We start from the raw sequence: 24,754 nt of genomic DNA, 5'->3' as shown, positions 1-24,754 counted from the left end.
GGCTCCAGCCAGGAGTCAGGAACTTAATCTGGGGCTACCATGTGGGTGGCAGGGATACAAAACTTGAGTCATCGTCACCTGCTGCCTCCCAGGGGGAAGCATTGGCAGGAAGCTGGAATCAAAACAGAGCCAGGGCTCAAACCCAGGCCTTTGATACAAGATGTGGGCATCCCAAGTGGCATCCTAACCACTGTGCAAAATGCTGACTCCTGATTCCAAAATCTCAACTCAAAACTAGTCACACCTTGATGCTTGACAGGGCAGAACCAAGTTCTTGGGATAGGGGGTGACAAGTAGGGAATTAAACTATTAAGAGTCATATATTTCTTTTTTATTCCTTTTTTGCACATCCACTTTTGTCATTAAGTCACAATATTTTATCAAAATATACAAACAACACAGATACTTTAAAATGTATACTTAGACTTCTGATTCAATGAGACTGACTACTACAAATAGCATGCATGGGTCATTCATCTTGAATGATGCCTAAAGGGAGACAAGTCATCACATCACCAGTAATGGTATGATCAGGGGTTGGGTTTATTTTCGCTCAGAAGAACTGTGCACACTTCATTTCTTTTCTTGTTATAATATAAGGATGGTCAGTGAGTGACTGTACTGGTGCTGAAATTCACTGCGGATGGAAGGATGGAAAGGTTTCATTGGCAGGAGTAACATGATTTTGGATTTGTTGGGCACTACACCTGGTTTCCATGCTGACAAGGTAACCAGGATAGGTGTTCTCGTAAACCTTCCCACTCAGTGACGTGAGCGCTTTCTGTTTTCCATCTTCCCCTTTCCTGTGAATTCCCTGGCTATTCAGAATGAATGGATTTGTAAATCTCAAGTTACAAGCTATGTTTATTGTGAAGAATCCCATAAAAACCTATTCAGGGTTTCCCGTCTCCAGGCATTTCCACTTCCACAGATATGAACAGAATAACAGGGATTAGTGGTTACTAGTCTGCAGCTGAATGAGATCTATGACCACACCAGGCAATGGGCTGTTTCAGTCTCACAAAGTTTGTTCTCAGCCTGCTCCTTGATTCATCAAGCATTTCATTGATCAGTAGTTGGTGCCCAAGTGAAGAGTCATCATTTAGAGCACTGCTAAGTTTCCAATCTTTCACAGTGTGGAGAGCCATCTTTCAAGTAATTAACTATGGTTAGTAATGACCTAACTTCACGAGTGACTGTGAAAGATGCCAGGAGCTGAACCAGAGAGCCATGTCGTTAGTGACGTAGAGTTGGTTTCTGCTACACATAAAAAGTCACGTGAGGAGCTGAAAGGGCTTAGCCTTTATTGTTGAGTGTTTCTTTTCTTTTCCAAGATGGAAAAGGGACCCACGGGGTGTGGCTTGAGCCAGTTCAAAGAGAGAGAGGGCGACTTCCTTTGTGTCTCTGGAGACACGAGGTTCAGGAGATGAGCCTCTCCATGCCTGGATTGATGAAGGAAAAGTTCCTGAACATGTTCTGGTCCATGCTGTTGATCAATGCTCCATCAGCAAAAGACAGCCGGGGTTTCTCATTTAAGAATTCTTTGTCAAAGTTGCTGCAGTCATAGGGTGATTTCTAGGTCAAGATTGGAGGAGGGGAGTAAGCAAGATATTTAGCCACAAAATGCATCATAATCTCAACTAGAACCTGTATACAACCAAGTTGGCATTGCAGATAAACTCAGCCAAAGTAATACCTGTAGATGATCGTTCAGGAGTGGGGAACATTCAGTCCACAGGAAATATAAGTACCCTTAAATCATTTGGTCTGGCTCTACCAAGGCAAGTGAAGGTGAGACTCGAAATTCAATAAATGTAGAGCAGGCCAGTTCTTACATTGATCATTTTGTATGGCTCGTGAATGATGTAATAAATATCCAAATGGCCCTTGGCAGAAAATGGGTTCCCCACTCAGATGGCTTTTACTGAACATCTTTATGATTTCAAGTCACCTATTTGTTAATACCATAATTAAGTTTATATAAAGGGGTTTCACTGCATGTCTTCAAATAGCATCCAGTGTTTCCAGTGAGCAGTTATGTGAAGCAGGAATGGCAACCCTTGGAAAAGTACTGAGCCCAAATTTGACCCCTGTCCCTTTTTTTGCAGACAAGGTAAAGTGGGTAGGGGTGGGAGCACAGGGAAGGGAGGAAGGAAAGGATTTTGTAGATTATATACTCCTGTGCTTTTATCCACATCTTCACCATCATCGATTCCTCTAGCCACATCAGTTTTACTGTCAAACACGGACTAGGATGAACTCCTTTCAGACCACTTGGTCCAGTGGTTCTCAGGATAAAAAAAGGTTCCTTGTGGTATACAACTCATCATTCTGAGACTGACAACAGCCATTACCAAAAGTCAGTCAGATGTACATACATGGGCCTGAACAAGAGGTAGGCTCCTCTCAACCTCAAAAGAGCCCCTGAGCTGGTGAGGTCAATGACTCTGGCCTCTGGTCCACAAACAAGAGTCTACAGATCACAGCTTGGGGGAAATTCCTTCTCTGGCAAAATGAAAATTTTTCTACAGGGAAAGCTTAGATCAAAATTATGACTTTTTTTTTGACAGGCAGAGTGGACAGTGAGAGAGAGAGATAGAGAGAAAGGTCTTCCTTTTTGCCGTTGGTTCACCCTCCAATGGCCGCCGCGGTAGGTGCGCTGCGGCCAGCGCACCGCGCTGATCTGATGGCAGGAGCCAGGTGCTTCTCCTGGTCTCCCTTGGGGTGCAGGGCCCAAGCACTTGGGCCATCCTCCACTGCACTCCCTGGCCACAGCAGAGAGCTGGCCTGGAAGAGGGGCAACCGGGACAGGATCGGTGCCCCGACCGGGACTAGAACCCGGTGTGCCAGCGCCGCAAGGCAGAGGATTAGCCTATTGAGCCACGGCGCCGGCCAAAATTATGACTTTAACACTGAAAATATCAAGCCAATTGTCATCTGCAGTGGAAGGTGAGATGTGCTAAACCTCTCTGATAGCTAAAACAGTGTAAAATTTATTTGATCACAAGTGATTAACTCCTGCTTTATATGTGGTATACAGCTAGTAGGAGGCCAGCCTGTTGGAGTCTCAGAATATCCTCAGTGATTGGGATGGACTTTGAAAGTCACTCTTCTTATCCTGGGAGCAAGGGGCATTTGCTGCTACCAATCACTTGCTCTCAGAACTAACATTTCTAGGGTCAACTTTTGGCTGTGAATCCCACAACCCTGTGCAAAGACACAGCACAGATGATCCACGTCTACCTGGGTAAGTACTACCATAATCCCAGCTACCAGCAGGAATGGTTGAAGCTGGAAAACCTATCACTTAGCTTATTAGTTTTACAAAAAAAATTGTGGTAAAATACATAAAATGTAAAATTTATCGTCTCAACCATTTTTCATATTGTTGTGCACTCTTCACCACCCTCCATCTCCAGAATTTTTTTTTTTAACTTTAACTTTGTTTTACTTTTGTCTTCACTGTATGACAGTTCATCTTGCATGGGAACCAGATCATTCTGTTTATGATATAGGTTAGTGACTTTTGCCAGGAGATAGCCACATGGGACTTAAGAGACCTGTCTTTTTCTAAGCACCAATCTATGTTTTCTCCCTTGAATAGTAAAGGAAACCTGAAAATTGCTATTATGGTTATATGAACAAATTGAAAATATTATATAAACTATAAACTTTAATAAATATCTTGTGAAAAAAGATTCCATTTTTTCCTGACACAACATACAGGGATTATATGGATGTTTGGACCATCCAGACCAGGTCATTAAGTATGTATGTATCACGTACAACAACTCCATCTCTTATGATAGCCACGCCTCACACTTTACAAACACACATTCCAGCTAAGGCATGTAAACACCAATTCTTTCTTCATGCAGGTACATTTCAATGGCAGAGATTAAATTGTGCAAACAAGAGTAACACTTTCCCACACATTCTTCCTGGAGGTTGGGTCTAGGTGGAGAGAAGGGGCTCCTGATAGGGATTCAAGGCTTCTGCTACTTGGACAGACAGACAGCCTATGAGTGAAGGGAGAATGGCTGGAGCCACAAGTTCCCATGGGTGAGTCCTTACCACTTTAGGTCTGAAAGGTGGGTCAATCTCCTTTCTTTCAAGTTCTTCCCAATTGATCTCCCGAAACAAAGGATGCTGGCGGATGTCTCCCCTTACTCCCAGCCTCTTTTCAGGTTCTCGCACAAAAAGCTAAAAAGAAGTAAAGACAGAGCAGTTTGCTACTCAAAGTACGCATCAGTTAGTATGCATTGATGTTCTATTTCTTAGGTCATTTGCTTTTCCCATCTTATTTCTCTACTGACCTTTATAATGATGGACTAAAGTCAAAGAAGCCTTTCTGAATATTCTAGAGGCTGGGTTTTTGCTACCCTACTCTTTCCCCTCACATGCTGTCTTTTGAGTCAGATTACCCTGGTTTGAAATCAGCTTTGCCATGTCTTATGTAGGGAACCTCTAGCAAATGACAAAATGCAGGGTCAATTTCCTCACCTACAAAATGAGTCTGATGATTAAATAAAATAGAAGCACACATATTTGTACATACCCACATACATGCAGCAACAATGCACACATACATATATATGGACACATGAACACACATGTGCATACACGTCACACACACATGTATAAAGATGAGTAGGCATATACATGTATGTATACATGCACACACATTTGCACACTGTAATTCCTGGTCTGGTCTATAAAACCGCAAAGCACAGCTTACCAATTTATTTGTTATTTGATTGATTGCTCATCAGTCGAAAATAAGATTTTTCACAAAAATCCTAGAATGCCTTCTAGGATTCTAGCATTGTAGGGGTTGGGGTGTAATAAAGATTGGTCCCAGATAGTCGGCTTTGAACTTTATAAGGTATCTGAATATAGAGAATCGCTCTTGACCATGGAAAACCGACCAGATGAATAATCTTTAATTTAAAATTCATCTTTTCTAATCTGTGAGCTGATTTATATGTTTTCCTCTTTGCACTGCCCCCTTTTCTATTACTTACCTCCCACCCCTGTGAGTAAAAACGAACACTGACACAACAAGAAAAACACTTGGAAATATTTCAAACTTAAATAAGACTTAAGGGCATAAAGGGGCAGGAGAGTCTAAACATTAACTAGGAAAAGTAACAGGCCCCCTGAGTGTCTGGAGTAGTTATCCCTGATTCTTAAATCAGCTAGGTGTTTGTTTATGAAGTAACCACTAGTTAGAGGGCACTTTAAGGCAGCCACGGATCTTTAAAGCAGAAAACATGGTGAAAAGCTGGAATTTCCAGGAGGCTCTGGCCAGCATTTGCCCTCCATTCCCATTTAAAGTGCAAGACTCTCTTGCTTTTATTCCTTAGAAAAATAATAAGTCCACATGTTCTAAAACATTGCTTGATGTAGGCTTACTGCTTGAAAATCTTCAAAGGCTCCATTCTACCAAACAAGAAAAACCAAACATGCTACAGAGAGGTGAGGATCTCTTTTCCCTTTTTTATAGTAGGAGAGTCTTTTGAAGGCCCAGGTGACATGATCTGGGTCAGGGTCCTAACACTCTTTGTCCCCTTTGCCATGTGGTGGCCCCTGAGGACCCTCTCAGAGTTGCAAAGCACCTGATTTAGAATGACATGAGACTGTCAGGCAAGAGGTTTACTACACATGTGACACTGGGTAAATTTGTCAAGTCTTGATGTCCCCATGGTGAGCTCTAATGCCTGTTGAGTTCTGATGTTCCTGAACCTCCAAGTGGTGTTCAAGGCTCTCTGAAGTCTGACTCTGACATACGTACCCTTGGATTCCCAACAGAATCCTCTTTTATACAGACAGCTTGTGCACCTGCTGTTTCTACCTCTGTCCTTCACTAGTTGCATTTCCATCTTGCAAGGAGATGCTCGACACCTTTGTACTTCTCCTCAACTCCTGCGCTCAGGACTCAGCTCTGATTACCTCAACTGATAGTGAGCTCTTTTTTTTTTTTTTTTTGATAGGCAGAGTTAGTGAGAGAGAGAGAGAGAGACAGAGAGGAAGTCTTCCTTCTGTTGGTTCACCCCTCAAATGGCTGCTACGGCCGACGTGCTGCACCAATCTGAAGCCAGGATCCAGGTGCTTCCTCCTGGTTTCCCATGCGGGTGCAGGGCCCAAGCACTTGGGCCATCCTCCACTGCCTTCCTGGGCCACAGCAGAGAGCTGGACTGGAAGAGGAGCAACCGGGACAGAATCCGGCGCCCCGACTGGGACTAGAACCCAGGGTGCCAGCGCCGCAGGTGGAGGATTAGCCCAGTGAGCCACAGTGCCAGCCTAATGGTGAGCTCTTTTTCCAAGTCATATTTATGGATATGTGATGGGTTAAATCATTCATTCCAATCAGTGTTCTTTGAGAGGCAGGCACTGTGCTAGATATCTCAGCTGCTCCATCCTGATTTCTTTATTTTTATTGCATGTATTCACTAGTTACAATACAATGTGTTGATATGTGTATATACATTATGGACTGATGAAGTCAAGTTAATTAACAAATTCATCACCTCACACACCTACCCATTCTGCAGTAAGAACACTGAAGATACACCCTTTTTGCAAACTTCAAGTATACAGTACATTGGTATTAACTGTAGTCACCATACTGCTGAATAATCCTCCAGAACTTATGGCTCCTGTCTTAGCATAACTTTGTGCCTTTCTCTAAACTTTAAAAATAAGTTGTAAGAGCAGGAACTGTATTGTTATTCCAGTTGCCTGTTCGAGAAGCTGAAGCTTGAAGTAGGGGTGCAATTTGCCCACGATCACAAATCCAGCCAGTGTAGAACCTCGGTGATATGCAGTCTCTTTCCCACTTCTGCCTCCTCAGTGCTTCACAGCACTGCTTGCCCCCAGTACAGGAATTAGCAGGCTGTGTCTGTTTTCCTAGTCCACCTTGCCAACCAGACTGCAAGCTCTGCAGGGCAGATGCAATTTCTGTTCCTTACAGAGTCTAGGATAGCGCTAAGGACATAGTAAATGTTGAATAAGTGGATAAGCTGTTTTTCCATGGTTTATCTGTAGACCATGCGTCTTCCGTCCTCATCTGTTAGCATTCTTGTTCTCAGCATAGATAAGGCACTAAGTTCAGAGTAAGCTCTGTTTAGTTGTAAACTCAAAAACCAGTAGGCGTCAACAGGTGGAAAAGCAGACTGATTTTTCAGAAGCAGAAGGCATGAATGACTTACCCCATATCTCTTGACTTGTAAGGATCATAATAAATGATTGACCTCTACTTATTAAAGACATTTTGATGAAATAAGATCAGAGAGAAGGTGTTAAGTATCTCAAGAACAGACCCCAAACAAACTCATGCTGATATAATGAAATGCTTCAGGAAGTTCAGTTAGCTGGAACTGGGACTGGAACAAGTGCACGATGCTAAATTTTCCATTAGATTTTTCCAGCAAACATGTGGCACTTGGTACTAAGAGGATCATGACCAAGAGCCTGGTAGGTTTGCCTGTGAAATTTAAAAATACGTTTTAAGAAGGAGATGGTTAATGAGAACATACTATAGTCTCCAGCTGCCATGATTTAATATTCTTTCTAATTGTATAAAGAACAGCAAATTATTATCTTTTCTTCCTGTTGCAAATCAACCAGTCCACAGTCTTGGGATGACTGATGACCTCAGAGGGTATCCAAGGCCTAGCAACTTGCACACAAGAAATAAGATTCATGAAGTAAGACTAGCTTTCGTGCGTAAAAGCTATCTGAAGGGTGGTTTACATTTATAGGAAATAGCACACCTCTTTTACAAATGGCCAGGATGTAGTTGGAGTTTGTTTAGATTTATTTGACAGTCTGGGCAAAAAAGCCATTGTGGGCTGCTGGGGTTTTCCCTGGTGGCTGGTGACAGGTTCTATGTGCCCTGCCTCTTTAGTTCCTCTCCAGATGCGTCTTTCTGTAACAGGGAGTGGCATTTCTGTTCATCAGTTTTCCATCATTTTCAAACAAATGGACAGGACATTCTGGATGGATAAGTGAGGAAGAAAAGGGTGTTTCTTTGTCAACAGCTGAGTGGACAGCAGTGTCCCAGTTGTGATACTTGAGGGAGCACGGCCCCTCTTGATATGCAATTGTTCAGTACACAACATGCATCCATACCCTGCCTGGATGAAATGGGTCAGAGTCTGGTACTTCTGCCGGCACAGAAGCCACTGAACGCTGTTTTCTTCAGCTTTCCATGAAGATCCATGACTTGTAGGTTTCCCAGGCCATAGCAGAGAGCTGGCTTGGAAGTAGAACAGCCGAGTCTTGAGCCAGCATCTATATAGGACGCCCTCACTGCAGGTAGTGGCTTTATGTGCTATGCCACAGTGCCAGCCCCATGACTTGTAGGTGTCACAACATTATGTAAAATTCCCTATTGGCAGTTTTGAGAAATGGTATTTTCTTTGATTTTTTGTAGAAAAAGGAGCTTAAGGAGGTAGGGACTGTTGGATCAAAGTTAGGAAGCAGATGAAGAGTAAAAAGGAAACTAGAAACCAGTGATCACAGAACTGCATAATGGGAACACTTTTTATCAGCCCAACTGCTGGAATATTCATATGTGCAGGAGAAAGGACAGAATTTTTATTAATTTGCATGGCAAATTAATAAGCTCAAGTTCTCCTATACAGACTTAAGCCTCTTTCACTCACTAGGCTTTTTAATTTCCTTCTTTATCCTTAATTGTCTTGGTTTCTGCCCTATTCAACCAAATTAATTTTCCACTCCCACGACAAACCTTTCTCCTGCCACCAAAAGTCTCCAGATGACTTCTGCTTTTCTTTTCTTTTCTTTTCTTTCTTTTTTTTTTTTTTTTTGTATTTTCATGGCATTTAGCCTTAGATTGAGGTTTGTTTTTAAACATTTTGAAATACTTTTAGATTCCCAGGACATTGAAGAGCTAGCACAGACATCTCAATCTCCCCCAGGGGTTGCCTCTCACAGATGGCTCAACTACCAGAAAGATGACACTGGTGAAATAAGTGTGTCTGGCTCTAGGACATTTTACCACATGAGTGGATCTGGGCAAGCAACATACAAACAGTTCCATCACCACAAAGATCTCCCTTGTGCCACCACTCAACAGTCACACTCACTCTACTGCTCCATTACCACAGTCCCTGGCAACCACCGATCTGATTTCCATCTCTCCAATGTTGTCATTATAATACTGTTGTATGTAAATAGACTCATAGAGTATGTGAACTTTGAAGGCTGGCATTTTGCACTCAACATTAACAGCCTTGAGGGACCCATTCAAGTTGTTTATGTACCAACAGTTCCATTTTATTGCTGAGTAGGATTTCATGCACGTAACTTTCACCTTTTCTCCTCCAACTGGAATAATTCTTTCCTCCTACTAAATCTTCTCTTTTGAATGATTATTCCCAACTTCTTTCTATTGAGTTACTTCTGATGAACTTCATCTGTTCTCAATCTCGCCTCAATTCTTTTGCCTGAACCTTTGGCAGATCCTGAGGTCAAACTGGATTTGCAAAGCACAATGATAAGGTTGTTTCTATTTTAATTTACAGAATTATTTATTTGTGTATTTTGGAGACACAGGAAGGGGAGAGGGAGAGAGAGAGAGAGAGAGAGAGAGAGAGAGAGAGAGAAAATATGAATGTCTTCCACGTGCTGGTTCACTTTCCAAATGACCACCAACAACCAAAGCTAGACCAAGTTGAGGTCAGGAACCAGGAATCCCATCCTGGTGTCCCATATAGATGGCAGAGGCCCCAGCACTTGGGTTACCATCCACGGGGGAAGGCTGTTTTTTACAGGGAGCATCAACAGATGTGGGGGCTTGCATTTGTAGTTTCAAGGCTTCCATCCCAAGACCCGCCTAAAATAGCTCCTGAGTCAGAAGGTGACCCCTGCCCTCTGACAGTGAAGACCAAGATCGTTCTTCATTTCTTTATTTTTCCAGTGAGTTTTCCTGACTCAGGCTTCTCAGAGCAGCCCTCATGCTATGGACTCAAAATTTAGATGTTGAAGCCCTATCCCCCAAAAGTGGCTATAGACAGGGTTTTGAGGGAGATAATTAGGGTTAAGTGAGGTCAGACGGTGGAATCTTGATTCTATATCATTAGTATCCTCATATGAAATGGACACCATTTCTCTCTCTCACTTGCTCAGTTGCTAGCTCTCACTCTTGCTGTTTCTGCCATGCAAGGACAAAGCAAGAAAAGAGCCACCTACAAGCCAGATGACTCTGCTGAGCTTTGATCTTGGACTTCTAGAGGTCAGAACCATGTATAAGCTCCTGTCTGCAATGTTTTGCTATGACAGCCTTAACCGACTTATACCCTTCACACACTGGGTCCTTCATAAAGCCAAGTGTAAAATATGTGTAGCAATTGTAAATAATGCTTGAACTTGCCTTTATGTAAAGGAAAACTATTTACATTCAAATCCTAAAGGCTCATTTTTACTGTTGTCATTATCTTTTATGGGTTAATTTTGAAATTAGCTTTCATTTTATGTATGTTTTGTTTAGTCATTAAAAGTGAATTTAATTGGTCATTCAGGGAGTTTTATAAGTTTATGGTATGTTTGTATTACAGTCAGAAGGCAGAAACTAGATAACACTGGCTCAGATTTTTAAATACCTAGTTCCATTAGCCTTGGGCTGGGTATCCTGTGAGGGCTTTGTCAGCACTTCTCAGACTCAAGATCTTGATTCCTGAGGAGAACTCTGGAATTGCCTCAAAATTTCTCATCCTTAGACAAGTTATCACTTGGATTAGAAAGGTAGAAGTGCATGCCCTTTACATTTAATTCTAAATAGTTCCTAAAGAGAAAAAGAGTAGGCCAGCGAAAAAAGATAGGCCTGGGGGCCAGCGCCATGGCTCACTTGGTTACTCCTCCGCTTGCAGCGCTGGCATCCCACATGAGCGCCGGGTTCTAGTCCCAGTTGCTCCTCTTCCAGAACATCAGTGGAAGATGGCCTAAGTGCTTGGGCCCCTGCACCCACATGGGAGACCAGGAGGAAGCACCTGGCTCCTAGCTTCGGACTGGCGTAGTTCCAGCTGTAGCAGCCATTTGAGGGGGTGAACCAATGGAAGGAAGACCTTTCTCTCTGTCTCTCTCTCTCACTGTCTAACTCTATCTGTCAAATTTAAAAAAAAATAAAAAAGAAAACCCTTTAAAAAAAAAAAAAGGCCTGGTAACATTTTTCTATGTTTTGATTTAAAACACACTGATAGTTTCTATTGTTGAAGGATCTGGTCCTGTTCCCAATTTTAATATAGCAAGAACAAGGCTAAAAATTATTTCTCTAAGGGATAATTTTTAAAAACCATCTGACAGGGGCTGGTGCTGTGGCATAGTGGGTAGAGCCACCACATGCAGTGCTGGCATCCCATATGGGCACTGGTTCAAGACCTGGCTGCTCCACTTCTGATCCAGCTCTCTGCTATGGCCTAGGAAAGCAGTAGAGGATGGCCCAAGTCCTTGGGCCCCTGCACTCACGTGGGAGACCCAGAAGAAGCTCCTGGCTCCCAGCTTTGGATCAGCACAGCTCCAGCTGTTGCAGCCAGTTGGGGAGTGAACCAACAGATGGAGGACTTTCTCTCTCTCTCTCTCTCTCTCTCTCTCTCTCTCTACCTCTCCTTCTCTCTGTATAACTCTTTCAAATAAATAAATAAATCTTTTTAAAAAAACTATCTGACATATGAGATCCTAGAAAAAAAAAATTTCCTCCAAAACACTTGTATTCTTGGTCCATTTCTTCTAGATTTACTCATCTCCTCATCAGACTAGCAGGCCTTTTTGATCCAAATATTTTTTGGGGCCACTTAGAAAAATGCATGTTTATTGTTCTTATATATACTTGGCATGTTGTATTTGTATGATTCATTTTTCATTTTACAACTTGTTACACCCATGCACTCTGGATAGGATTTTGCATCTCTAAAAATGGCAAAATGGGACTCTGCCTAAAGTTCAGATATTTCATGGTGGTTCCTAGGCAGGCATTCTTTTGTGTCTACATGGATTTTCCCTAGGAGTTCCTGGTTCATGGTTCACAGATCATGATTCTCAGAGACTAGTTTCCATTAATAACACCATAATACCTATTTCAAATGGATATTATGCTACTATGACTGGGGGTTGACTCTGCTTGGATGGGCAATTCTGGAGATTGTTGCTAAGATGGTAATAGCTTGAATTCTCAGGGTTTTAGAGGGTATAGGCTACATCAACATTTCCAGTGGACAACACAGGGGACATGTGAAGAGAGAGAGCTGGTCTGCATGCATTTTGAGTACTATCTAAGACAGTCTACTGGACAGGCAACAAACAGTAGGAGAGTGTTACTGAATTAGTTTTGGTATAGTTTCTAGACTAGAGAAGATTGAATAGCCTGTATCCCAAGAGTTTACTCCCCAAAATGTTTCCAAGAATAAGTATTTCCAAAGAACTTGTTCAAGCATCTCATGAAAGTCTCAGTTTGAACCATCTACCAGGTTCAGACTATGAAGCCATCTAGCCATATAGGAAGAGTTCTTTCTCCTCATCCTTCCATCCTTTCTCTGCTTCAGCTTGGTGTGATCTGAAATAGGAGCTCCAGAGTTGGAGAGGAGTGAATAATGACACAGTCAACCACAATATGACAACATGAGCTGCTCCCAACCATGAACTCTGACCAGGAGAAAGAGAGAAAAAGGCTTCACTTTAAAAAATTAAGATTGACTCACAGCCCAATCCGTGTCTCCCACATGGGTGTCAGTGATCCAAACATTTGAGCCAGCATCTGCTACCTTCCCAGGGTGGGCATTAGCAGGAAACTGGATTGGAAGTGGAAGAGCCAGGACTTGAATCAGGCACTCCAATATGGGATGTGTGTGCCCCAAGTGGTGATTTAATTACTGTGCCAAATGCCCACCCTGCTATACAAGTTTTCAACCAAGGGTAGGGGAGATGAACCAGACTAAATGTTTTCAATTGAGAATGTAGGAAACAAAAGATTAGAGTTTTAAGCCACAAATTGTGTGCTTGTTTAATGAACCAACTACATTTCCAAGTGAGAGCATTCAAGAATCATGGAGCTGGTCCCTGAGCATTCCTTTTATAAATTATGCACACAAGAGTTAATCTAATATTGATTTTCATATCTATTGTTCATAATATTGGTGCCAGTTAAAACAGAGACAGTGAGCATCCCATGTACATCCAATCCAAATCAATCATTTTTGGTCTATAGGTATAAGAATCCAATCTGTTGAAGACCTGCTCTTCTTAATCTCTTACCTTCACTAAAAGGTCCTTAGCTTCCTTCTCAAGCCATCGTGGGTAAAAAGGATTGTCCATACGGATGGAATGGAACAGCTCTTCTTCATCTTGCCCATGGAAAGGTGACTGACCAATCAGCATTTCATAAAGAAGAACACCAAAGGACCACCAATCAACAGAATGGTTGTATTTCTGACCTAGCAAGATCTGTGAGAGCAAAAGGCAGAGACGTAATTCATAGAAATGAGGTGGATTAGTAAAATGTATTCCTAAATTTGTCAAGGCCACTCAATAAACAATCAATAGGAAAAATAATATGCAGTTTTGATAAAGATCACAAGGAAACCTATTTTTTGACAAGCTAGAAACTGGATAGAAATGACTTCACATGCCAAGATTTTTGTGTTTGAGTTAGAATAAACACCTTTGAGTTTCAATTTCTACTTTCCCCCTGGCTTTAAGTGAAACAATGAAACTGTGCTGTTTTCTTTCATTTTCCCATCTGTGATGTGAGGATTTTGGTGGTAGATATTGGATCTAACAAAGCTGGTGTGCGTCTCGGTACTCCAGGACCTCTGACGTGAACATACAAGCCAAGCCCAGCTTTGTTCACTTGTGTCCTGAATCTTCGCTGTAATCAAGCATCTGCCCAAGTCTCTCCCGTCAAGCCCAGGTAGTGATGACTACTCAATATAGGAGCAACACCTGTAGTTAATGTTAATGCGGAATCCAACTAAGTGCCTATGCCAGGAAAGAGTGTAGTATAACAGAGTATTCAAATCTGGAATTCAGAGATCTGTAAGAGCTATTATGTAGAGCTCTGTGGTGGGTTCTGGGAAGCACCTGGTTTGGACTACTGATTTGGGAAGAGGATTTAAAGTCTGGAATTCCACCCAACTTTCTGAAATACATCAATCCTTTCACCAACTCACTGGCACAAAAGGCTTTGCATGTTGACCTCCCAGCAACTTTCCTGTTTAATGTTGGAAGGTTGAGAGTGCCCTTGCCACTCTGCTCAAAGCTTGTCATACCTACAATACACGCGGTCATTATCTCTAAAACAGTACCTAGTAGGATCTCTCAAAGGATGAATGGATAAAGTAAACAGTGTGGGTACGAAATGAAACCCATTTTTCAAGGAGCTATCTGCACTCCCATGCTCATTGCAGAGTTATTCACAATAGTCAGAAACACAGTCAAACTGAGGGTCCATTAAGAGGTGAATGGCTTAAGAAAAGGTGGTGTGGATACATGAGAAAATGTTATTCAGCCTTATAAATAAGGAAATTCTGCCATTTGGGGCAACATGGATGAACCAGGGGGACATTATGCTAAATGAAACAAGCCAGGCACAGGACAGCAAATAGCACACAACCTCATTTATACATGGAAACTGCAAAAATCAAACTTGGAAGCTAAGAGTAGAATGGTGACAGCCAGATATGCGGATGGAGGACTGTGGAAGTGCTGAATAAAATGTGGGCTACCCACACAGTGGAATATTAGTCAGTCTTTAGGAAGTCCTGTCACAAGCTACGGGTGAGGGATCCTGTGAAGTGAACCAAGCAAGTCACAAAACTGGATGTATTGCATAACCTCACATATAGGTGTGCCCTAAAGTACTCTGGATATTTGAATTCTGGAAACAGAAAGTGGAATGGTGGTTACCAGGGGATGGGAGAGAGGGGATATTGTTGTTGTTTAATGGTTGTCAAGATTCAGGTTTTTCAAGATGAAAATGTTCTAGTGGTCCATTGCACAACTTTAAAGTGTACTGAACATTCTGGAACTGCACACTTAAAAATGGTCGAGATGGGAAATTTTCTGTTATGTATTTCTCATTACAGTAAAAAATTAAATTCTAGTACATATTTGGAGTACAATAGCAATGTATTAAATGCAGGAGAGAAAACAGTATTTTCTCAATTGACGACTGCTGCTCTCAAGATGGGTTGGGGGCAAGCTGCTTTATCACCCAAAACAAAATGGAGAAAGGACAACAGTATTTCAGCATAAAACTGAAGCACTAAAGAATGGAAAAAGCAAGACTAGGGCCCTCTCACAGGTGACCATCCTTTCTGCCTGCAATGAGTCTCGGGCGTAGTTCAGTGCACCATGAACACATGCACAGAAACACACACACACATATGCAGAGGTCATTTTGCTATTGGTGCTACTCATGAAACGGAATTTCCCCCTTTCTTCTTAAATGGTTCTTTGGCACGAAGGGCAGACTTGTATCACTGATGGCCTTAAGAAAGAAAAATGACATTAGAATTAAAGACATTCCAGAATATTCCAGGGAAGCTATCTGATTGATGTTGGTGAGATTTTTTGATGGAGCAGAAAGATGTGCACAGCCACCATCCCTGCTTCCCAACCCCAGGACCTATCCCAGGATGAGGGATCAACACAGAGTGTGGCTTAGGGATAACGTCAAGTGTCACCAGATAAATACACACACACACACACACCACCACCACCACCAACAACAACAACAACACTAAAAACAACAGTTTTGATGGTACATAAAATGTCACATGTTCTACTTCCAGCTTCATCCCTCACTGTGCAGTTTTGAGAAGACCCCTGAACTCACTTCTAAAAAGTGGCACTCTTCTTTGGCCACTTATTACAAGGTTGTTGTGTGGATCCATAGGTGATTTGTCACATGGAAGTCACCGTGAGGGCCACGATGAGTTATCTTTCTTTAGGATCTTGTTCCCCTTTGTGAAAAGAAAGATAGCTTGCAAAGATAATTTTGCAATCTCCCACCAATTTACGGTAAGAAAATCCTATTCACTTACTTTAACTCAGTATTTAAGTACTAAAGTTCACCTTACAATTTACCAAACCCTGGGTTTTGCCTTAAAAAATAATCTAGAACACAACTAACAAGCACAATCTCAGGTAAGTCAAATTTGCCTTAAGTGGGGCCAGGATCACATGTAGTTTCCAGGATGTGACACAAGGGGGTGCCAAAGCAACCAGAGATTGCTCCGAGCAACAGAATTTTTAAACAATTTCATTTAGGCAGGACAAAAGTCAAGAAATTTGGAGGACTGGAGGCCATTTTAGAGAAAAGTAAGCCTTCTGGCTAGGTGATCTTGGTAAAAACATTTCAGGCTCATGTTAGGGGGAAGAAACAATACAAATTCTCTGCTTAAGGGATGTTGATATGCTTGGGGTCTTCATTTACGTCTTTAATTGATAAGAGACACATAATGTCAGAACTGTTAGCCCTGTTGTACAGAGGATGATGACTGGAACAAGGGAAGTTAAAGACCTTTCTTTTAAAAATATTTATGAAGTTATTTGAAAGGGAGAATGGCAAGCAGAGAGAAAGGCATACAGAGAGAAAGGTCTGTCCCACCCACTGATTCGCTCCCCAGATGGCTGCAGCAGCCAGGTGTGGGCCAGACTGAAGCCAGGAGCCTCAGGAGACTGTTGAGTTAAGCTGTTCCCAGGCTCTTGTGCTGATGCACTTACTGAGGTAAGTGTGGCTCACGGGCCTGGTAGCCACACAGGGCTGATAGCGCTCTGGTTTCCAAGGGATTCCTGCTTTGTCTAGAGAGCTGCTTCCAGGGCTTGCAATCCCATACGGACTCACTGTGTGCATCAGAAAGCAGGAAGCTGCCCCACTTCACGGTTTGCCTAATCATCGCCCAGGTGAATTTGGACTTCCAGCTGTGCATGGGACCCGCTTTGCTCCTGAACTGGGAAGGCAGAAGGAACAGTGGGGCTTCTGCGAGGAGCTTTAGGTCTACAGTTGGTGAGGCCATTCGCTGGCTGCTGGGGGCACAGTGCACTTTGCCTGCATTGCTCCTGGTGCTGCTCTAATATGCGTTCATTTCTGTGATTTCAATTCTCCAGAAAGGAGCGATTAGCATCTTCCAGATGAGTCCCAGGGTCCTTGTCCCAGCTGTCTAGCACCCCTATCTTTTTAATTCCTTGCTGATTTGGCTTTTTGTTACCCACAGAGTCCCTCCCCTGAAGGAACATATACTTTAATAGGGAGCTGACAACTGGAGACTCACAAAGACAACACAAGGCAGCATGTACTTACAACTGCAGGGAAGGACGATGACAGTGCCTCGAAGGGACAGAGGAAGGACAGGACACCTGAGTTGTCTTTCGTTTTTGAGGTGGGAGAAGGCAGAGGGTGAATGAGTGAGAGAAAGGAAAACTTCACACAGGCAGAAGGCATGGGAGTGAAGCCTTGCAAAGTGGAGAGGATTTTGTTGGGTGCAGAATGGGGAGGTTGGAGAGGACTGCTGTGTAGGGAGCCCAAGAGGTAAGGAATCCAGTACAGGCTTCAAGATGGACATGTGGGGTCACTCATTCAGGAAACAGGTGAAGGGGGCCTGCTCTGAGCTGTGGCGAGGAGACAAGATACAGGGTATGTAAGTCACAATCCCTGGTGGAGAGAAACATGGGTGCAGTGGCAAGGAGACAGCAGAATGTTTCATGAAGGCAGGGGTATCTTTAGGGGAAGATGCCTGTGGGTGTGGGGGTGACCACAGGCCAAGGACACAGGCTGTGTGGAGTAGACAAGACACAGTTTGTCCCAGCTGGGGAAGGTCAGCACTTGTCTGTGCCTGGACATATTGTTAGGGACCTTGACTCAGGATTTTGGCTTGTATTCAATTAATAATGGGGATTTCTGGAACTCTTTAAAGCACTGGGGTGATGGATTCTGCACATCACAAGTATAAATCTAGCAACTTGGTAGGACAGTGGGCTTCCAGATGGCACACACTCCCAGGGGTGACTCAGGTCATCCCATGAGATGTGGGAGGAAAACCAGACTTTGTATTTATATTCTTTTACCAAACATCTGAAATGAGAAAACAGTTTCGGTTTTATGGGTATTTACTCCCCAGAGTGACATGGATGTCATTGCTGAGAAAATCACACTGAAGGAGGTGTTTGGAAGCCAGAATGGGGAGCCTCACACAGAAGGAGCTTGATGATGACTGGGCTCCTTCATTTACTTGCCACGAATCACAGTGTGTATTACTGTGGTGGGTTCTATTCTAACCAGATTAATTTTCACAAAGTGAGAAGTCCTTAACTTGTTACCTACAGGGGTCGGCGTGGTAAGCTGCCTTCTGTGATGCTGGCATCCCCCATCAGAGTGTCTGGTTGAGTCCTGGCAGCTGCACTTCTGATCCAGCTCCCTGCTAATGCTCCTGGGAAAGCAGCAGAAGATGGCTCAAGTGCTTGGATCCTGGCCACCCAAGTAGAAGACCCTGATGGAGTTCCAGGCTCCTGGCTTTGGCCTGGCCCAGTCCCAGGCTTTGTGGCCATTTGAGGAGTGAAACAACAGATGGAAAAATCTCTTTCTCTGTCATTTTGCCTTTATTTCAAAGAAATAAAATACACATTTTTATCTTTTTTAAAAAGTTATCTATGGGCTGGTGCTGTGGCTCAATAGGCTAATCCCCTGCATGTGGCACTGGCACACTGGATTCTAGTCCCGGTCAGGGTGCCGGATTCTGTCCCGGTTGCTCCTCTTCCAGGCCTGCTCTCTGCTGTGGCCCGGGAGTGCAGTGGAGGATGGCCCAAGTGCTTGGGCCCTGCACCTGCATGGGAGACCAGGAGAAGCTCCTGGCTTTGGATCAGCGCGATGCGCAGGCCACAGCATGGCAGCCATTGGAGGGTGAACCAACGGCAAAAAGGAAAACCTTTCTCTCTGTCTCTCTCTCTTTCACTATCCACTCTGTCAAAAAAAATAATTAATTAATTAAAAAAAGTTATCTATGAAGAGGATTGGATTGAATATAATATTGCAATAAGTAATGCAGACCTAAGCAGAGCATCAGAAAACGGCAGAGCTGATGTCTCTCTTTGTCAGCGACAAATGACAAAGTTCAAAGCAATGATGAATTCATTAGTTCATCAGTCAGTGAGAGGCTGGCTACAAACATTACTGAATGTATCAAAACCACTGCTTTGAATGATGAACTCATATCCACTGTGCTCTGCAGTGAGTCTTGCCTAAAGCACAGATTGTTAAGTCCTATTCTACTGTAGCTTTGTGAGGTCTCTTTACTAGCAATGACAGCCATGAAGACTAAGAATCGAAGTCAGTGAATTAGATCTTTTAGAGTCCTAAGTGTTCAATGAAGATGTAAAAAAGGTTATTCAATCTTATGATTTTAATGAAGCATAAGCATTTGTACGCTATTAGTAAATGGAATAAAATTTAGTTACTTAAAATTCTTGTTGATCTCATCTACAGTTCAACCAGATTATGTCCATTTGGGGGCATATTATATAACACACAGACTCTAGAGTCAGTGACCCAGATATAGACAAATATATCTTGGGAATGCTTATTTAATTGAAGAGGAAGCATGACCAAAATGTTTGAAATACACAGAGAGGATGCACTGGTGATGGAAAGGGGCAGAGAAAGCGATGGAGGGTGTGGCTGGGGCCCACAGCAAGCAGACATATTGGTGTTTAACACGAGTAAGGATGGGGTGGAACTGGAGATTCTTTGGGGAATAAATCAAAGTGATGCATTTTGAGGGAAAAGAAGGAATGAAGGGAGAGTCATTATTCAGTCACAAGATTAGGGAAGGTGTGAGAGGCTGTTTTAGAAAGCTTGCTCTTGACTGGGTTTGGGAGTAAGAAAGGAGAAAATTTGGATGACTCATATACTTCTCCATCTCAACAACTGGATGGTTGGCATGCAATTGGCCAAGAAAGCAAAACCAGCAAGCTCAACAGAGGAAGTGAAGTTTAAAAAGAATTATTTTTTGTTTATCTGAAAAGAAGAAAGAGAGTGAGAGGCAGAAAGACAGAGGTATCCCATCTACTGGTTCACTCCCTAAAAGCTTGCAACAGCTGGTGCTGGTCCGGACTGAAGCCAAGAGCCTGGACTTCAATCTGAGTCTCCCAGATGGCTGGCAGGGACCCAAGTACTTGAGCCATCCATCACCTGCTGCCTCCCAGAGTGTGCATTAGAGCAGAGTTGAGATTCAAACCCAGTCACTCCAGGATGTGAGGCAGGCATCCCAAGTGGGGTCTTAACTGTCGTGCCAAATGCCTGCCCCAGTATGTAGGCGTTAGATTTGTTATATTTGAAAGTTCTGTGGTGTTTAGTTGGAGATCTCAAGCAGGAACATGGACATACAGGTCTGGAGCAAGAAGTATGGGTTCCTCACATTGATTCTGGTGTTAAAACCACCAGCCATAAGTAGAACAACTCAGGGAGCAGCTACAGTAAGACAAGAGCAGCAAGTATGGGTTCCATAAGCATGACTGAATATGAAAGAGTGAGGAGAGAGAAGCAAGTGGCTGAAGCTAAATTCTGGAAGACGCGGAAAGAAACAGAAGCAGGAAGAAAACTTTTCCTAGGAAAGGAGGTAATTCACAGTCTTTGCAGACAACAGTGAATCAGAGGAAGGCAGACACACAAAGACGTCCAAAGTAGACAGGGAAGAAATCGAGGTAGCAGCAGTGAGGTTGAAAGGATGACAAAGGGAATCTCTGCTGAGGATGACAGTGATGTGTTCTTAGAACAGTGAATCTATTTAGAATTATTATTAAGCAGAATCTAGTAGATGAACTAAGTTACTCCTCTGGGACTCCTTCGCTTGCGCCTTAATTATCTTTGGCCTCACCTTCAACTGGGATATTGATATCTGCATTGATATCTGTATTTGTGCTAACCTGAAGGATGCACAGATTCCTATAATATCGGGAAGTTATTAAATCAATGAGCCGAGCTCTGTGAGCTCAACAATTCCTTGAAAGTTAAAAGCCATAATTTCTTATGGAACAGGGGCTAACCTTGTCTTTAAGAGTAAATTAAAATTAAATACCACACAATCACAGGGCAAATCCTCAAGTTCCCAGGCTTGGGCTGCCACTTACTTGGCAGTGACAAGGATCTGCTGCCACCATTGTTTTACAACCCAGGAAATCAGAGATCCATTGCTGTCTTTATCAGACAACTCTGCCCCCATTTATGCATTAATTAACTTGTTAATCAACTACAACAGGTCCTTGGATATGAAAGAAAATAAGATCATGCAAATCTACCCATGTGGAGTGGGCTTTTGCCCTGGCAGTGAAGACACTTGTGTCTCGCCTTGCATGGATACCTACTTGGAGGCAGCAGGTTGTGGCTCAAGTAACTGAGTTTCTACCACTCATGTGGGAGACCTGGACTGAGTTCCTGGCTCCCAGCTTCAGCCTGGCTCATCCTTGCCTGTTGCAGGCATTTGAGAAGTCAATCAGCACACAGGAGCTCTGCCTCCTGACCTCCACCCCCTGACCCTGCTATGCTTCAAATAAATAAATAAGAATTTTAAAAAATGTAACCTTGTGAGGAAATGGTATACAACCAGTGTTAACTCCCTGATTTTTATGTAGCTCCAGAGCTATGTAAGATGTAGCCCCTGGCAGAACTGGGTAAAAGGTACTTATAGCAGATGCTTCTGCACTATTTTGCAAAGTCTTGTGAAGCTATAATTATTTTGAAATTAAAAAAATGTTTTACAGATTGAATGAGAAATCCTTCCTCACATTAGTGCAAATACCTGGTTGTGCAGGGAAAGCCAAAGGTAAGGAGTAACCAGGAGACTATTATATGAAGAGAAGGAACTATTATATGAAGAGAAGGTAAGAGAGTCTCTAAGTTCCCTGGGGTGGGCAACTGGAGAAGATTCTCTTAAAAGGGAAGAGGTGTGTTTAGTTGGACGGATGGGTGACTTCTGAGCAAGTGCCATTCCTCTGGGTGCTCAGAATGTCATAGACATGCCTTGTTATCATTGTTGTTATTTGCTACTATTTTGGCAGAGGTGGGGTGTGAGGCTTGCATTTTGTATGTTCTTTCATTTAATTCTTATGACAATGTTGTGACACAAGTGTTAGATCCATTTTACAGACAAGCAAGTGGGATCAGGGAGACTTTGGCAATCCATCCATGCTCACACAGTGGCAGCCTGGAACTACCATTCAGGCCTTCTGATCCTGCAATGAAACCACTTTGTCCAAGGGGATACCTGTTTTCATCCAGCTCTTCACCAGGGGCTCCTCATTCTGGTTGATCTGAACAGAGTGAATATGGTTGGAGGCTGGGGATGATGGGTCAGAGTCATGACTGAAGGGAAGCAGTGAGTGATTTAAGGCTTTGGAGAGATGTCATCATTAGCATGCATAGCATTCTCCCTCAGATAATAATAGAAAATGTGTGACCGCATTCGTGAAATACTTAGAAAAGCAAATAGCAGTCCTGCACCGAAATAAGTAAAACCTTCTGACTCTGAAGGGCAGAAGAGGCAGTGGTGTGTTGAGCTGGGGAGGGAGGTTGCAGGGCCTCGGGGAAGTGCATTCTTACCTCTGGAGCTATATAATCAGGAGTCCCACAGAAAGTATTTGTCTTTGCATCTCCCACCATGTTCTCCTTGCACATTCCAAAGTCTGCTATCTTGATATGTCCATCTTTGTCTAACAGGATGTTGTCTAGCTTCAGGTCCCTAGAAAATGAAAAAGGCAAAGCAAAAGCTCACTTCAAGAAATGCAATGTTGTTCAAGTAAGATTGCCACAGAAGCATGGTCGCTGTTCTCAGCACAGCTCAGAGAGGGGGGTCCCTTCCCCCTCTTGCAACTCTGTTCCCCAGGCCACAGCCTGCTCAGGGTGCTCACTGTTCCTTGCACCTTTCCTGGTCTTGACTCCTTGACTCCTGGCTCCTGCTCAGGACTATCCCACAGCCCTCGCTGAACCAGGTCAGCCTGCTTGAGTCCTTTTAGCTCCACTCAGCACCTGACACATCTTCAGATCTATAGTTCTTATATGGGTGACTCAGTAGGTGCTAAGAGATTGCACGATTGTACTGCTATCTCTCCAGTGTAGCATCTTTCATTTTAAGAGGAGCCTTCATAAAATACACCTTCTGGATATGGAGAGACAGCTGACAATGACCCATCATGTTGTGCTGACGTTTGGCGTTATCAGCTTCTGTATCCACCCTCTTGATGTCTATACTACACAGCCTGCACCTGGATCCACTCACACACAGAGAGAGGGTATGGACAAGACAGGTTCTTCCAGAGTGGGAGGCTGTTGCTAATTCCTCTTTTTCTGTCTTACCCAAAAGTACTGCTCAATATAAGAAGGACTGAGCACCAATCTGAGACTCTACCCCAAAACTTCTGCTGGGGGTAAAGGTGAGGGAGAAAGGCCTAAAAATTATACTACTTTCCACCATTTTCCTGTACATTTCTGTTTGTTTCTTTGTGAATAAATTATACTGCACCTAATTACAAGTCCAACTGAAGTCCATTCTTAACAAAGAATGCCTTTAGGACCAGAGTCCATCTGAGATTTGGACACCACCTCAACAAATTCCTCCCTTCTTAGAGAAATACTATCCTCTTAAAATGGCCCATTCTATTCTTAGGTAAACGTAATTGATAGTGTTTGTTTGAAAAATAAATAAGCCAGGCTGGCATTGTGGTGCAGAGTTAAACAGCTGCCTGTAACACCCATATCCCATATGAACACCAGTTCACGTCTCAGCTGCCTCACTTCCAATCCAGCTCCCTGTTAATGTGCTTGGGAAAGCAATAGAAGATGAATCAAATAACCTGGGCCCCTTCCAACCACATAGGGGACCCATATTGGAGGTTCAGGCTTGTAGCTTCTTCCTGGCTCGGCTCCAGACAGCAGTCATTTGGGGAGCAAAATAGCAGCTCTGCGTTTTCCTCTCTGTGACTCTGCCTTTCAAACACATAAAGCAGCTTTTACAAAAGGAGCCAAATTATGCCTCTCTGTGATTTTTATATCTTGGTCCAAGGACTCTTTCTTCTATTATTACATGTGGTATTCTGAATATTTGAAAATTGATATCAAATTTTCTCTTATCTTTCTTTCATCAAATTAAGGGACTTTGATCCTCACATGATGTAGTTTTCAGACTCTTCAATGTTCTGGCTCCTCCCTCCAAATACCCCAAATTTGTCCATTTTCTTCTTGAAATGAGGTGCTCAGAATGGAGCTAGTACCCTCCAGCTGGATCATCTGATTAGTGCAGAGGAAGGGGGCTTTATCAGCTTCTGTATGCACCCTCTTGCCTAACGTACTGCTCTAGTTGTTTTAGGGCCTTCATCACGATAATGGTCAACATTGAGTTTACTGTAAACTAAATCTTCAAGGAGTCTTTATTAAACATAAGTTGACATTATCCCACTTATTTCTCACCCTGTGACTATGAAATTGACCTTTACAAGACAATTCAGGGGTGGGCATTTGGTATGATGGTTAAAACACAACTTGGGATGTCTGTATACCACATCAAAGTGCCTGGACTGGAAGGCAGCAGGTGATGGCTCAAGTGCTTGGGTCTCTACCACCCACGCTGGAGACCAGGATTGAATTCAGGTTCCTGGCTTTAGCCTGGCTCAGCTTTTGCTGTTGTGGGCATTTAGGGAGCAAATCAGTGGGTGGAAGATTTCTCTAGCTCTCTCTCTGCCTTTCAGACAC

The 24,754-nt window shown here is 43.1% G+C and overlaps 1 protein-coding gene across 2 annotated transcripts in view; it reads right to left on the bottom strand.

Moving 5' to 3' along the window:
* Positions 1-1,419: 1,419 nt before the first annotated feature.
* Positions 1,420-24,754, bottom strand: part of PRKCQ (protein kinase C theta) — a 145,912-nt gene continuing 122,577 nt past the window's right edge. For both annotated transcript variants that reach the window (XM_062211424.1, XM_062211425.1), the window contains 4 exons: positions 22,610-22,748; positions 13,273-13,461; positions 4,075-4,203; positions 1,420-1,575 (listed from right to left, as the gene is read on the bottom strand). In XM_062211424.1, coding sequence (XP_062067408.1) covers positions 1,420-1,575; positions 4,075-4,203; positions 13,273-13,461; positions 22,610-22,748 — 613 coding nt within the window. The remainder of the gene's footprint in view (positions 1,576-4,074; positions 4,204-13,272; positions 13,462-22,609; positions 22,749-24,754) is intronic.

Source organism: Lepus europaeus, chromosome 14 (assembly GCF_033115175.1).
Source record: "Lepus europaeus isolate LE1 chromosome 14, mLepTim1.pri, whole genome shotgun sequence".
Classification (NCBI taxonomy): domain Eukaryota; kingdom Metazoa; phylum Chordata; class Mammalia; order Lagomorpha; family Leporidae; genus Lepus; species Lepus europaeus.
Note: the sequence above shows the minus strand (reverse complement) of the source record. Positions and strands in the feature narration are given on the sequence as shown.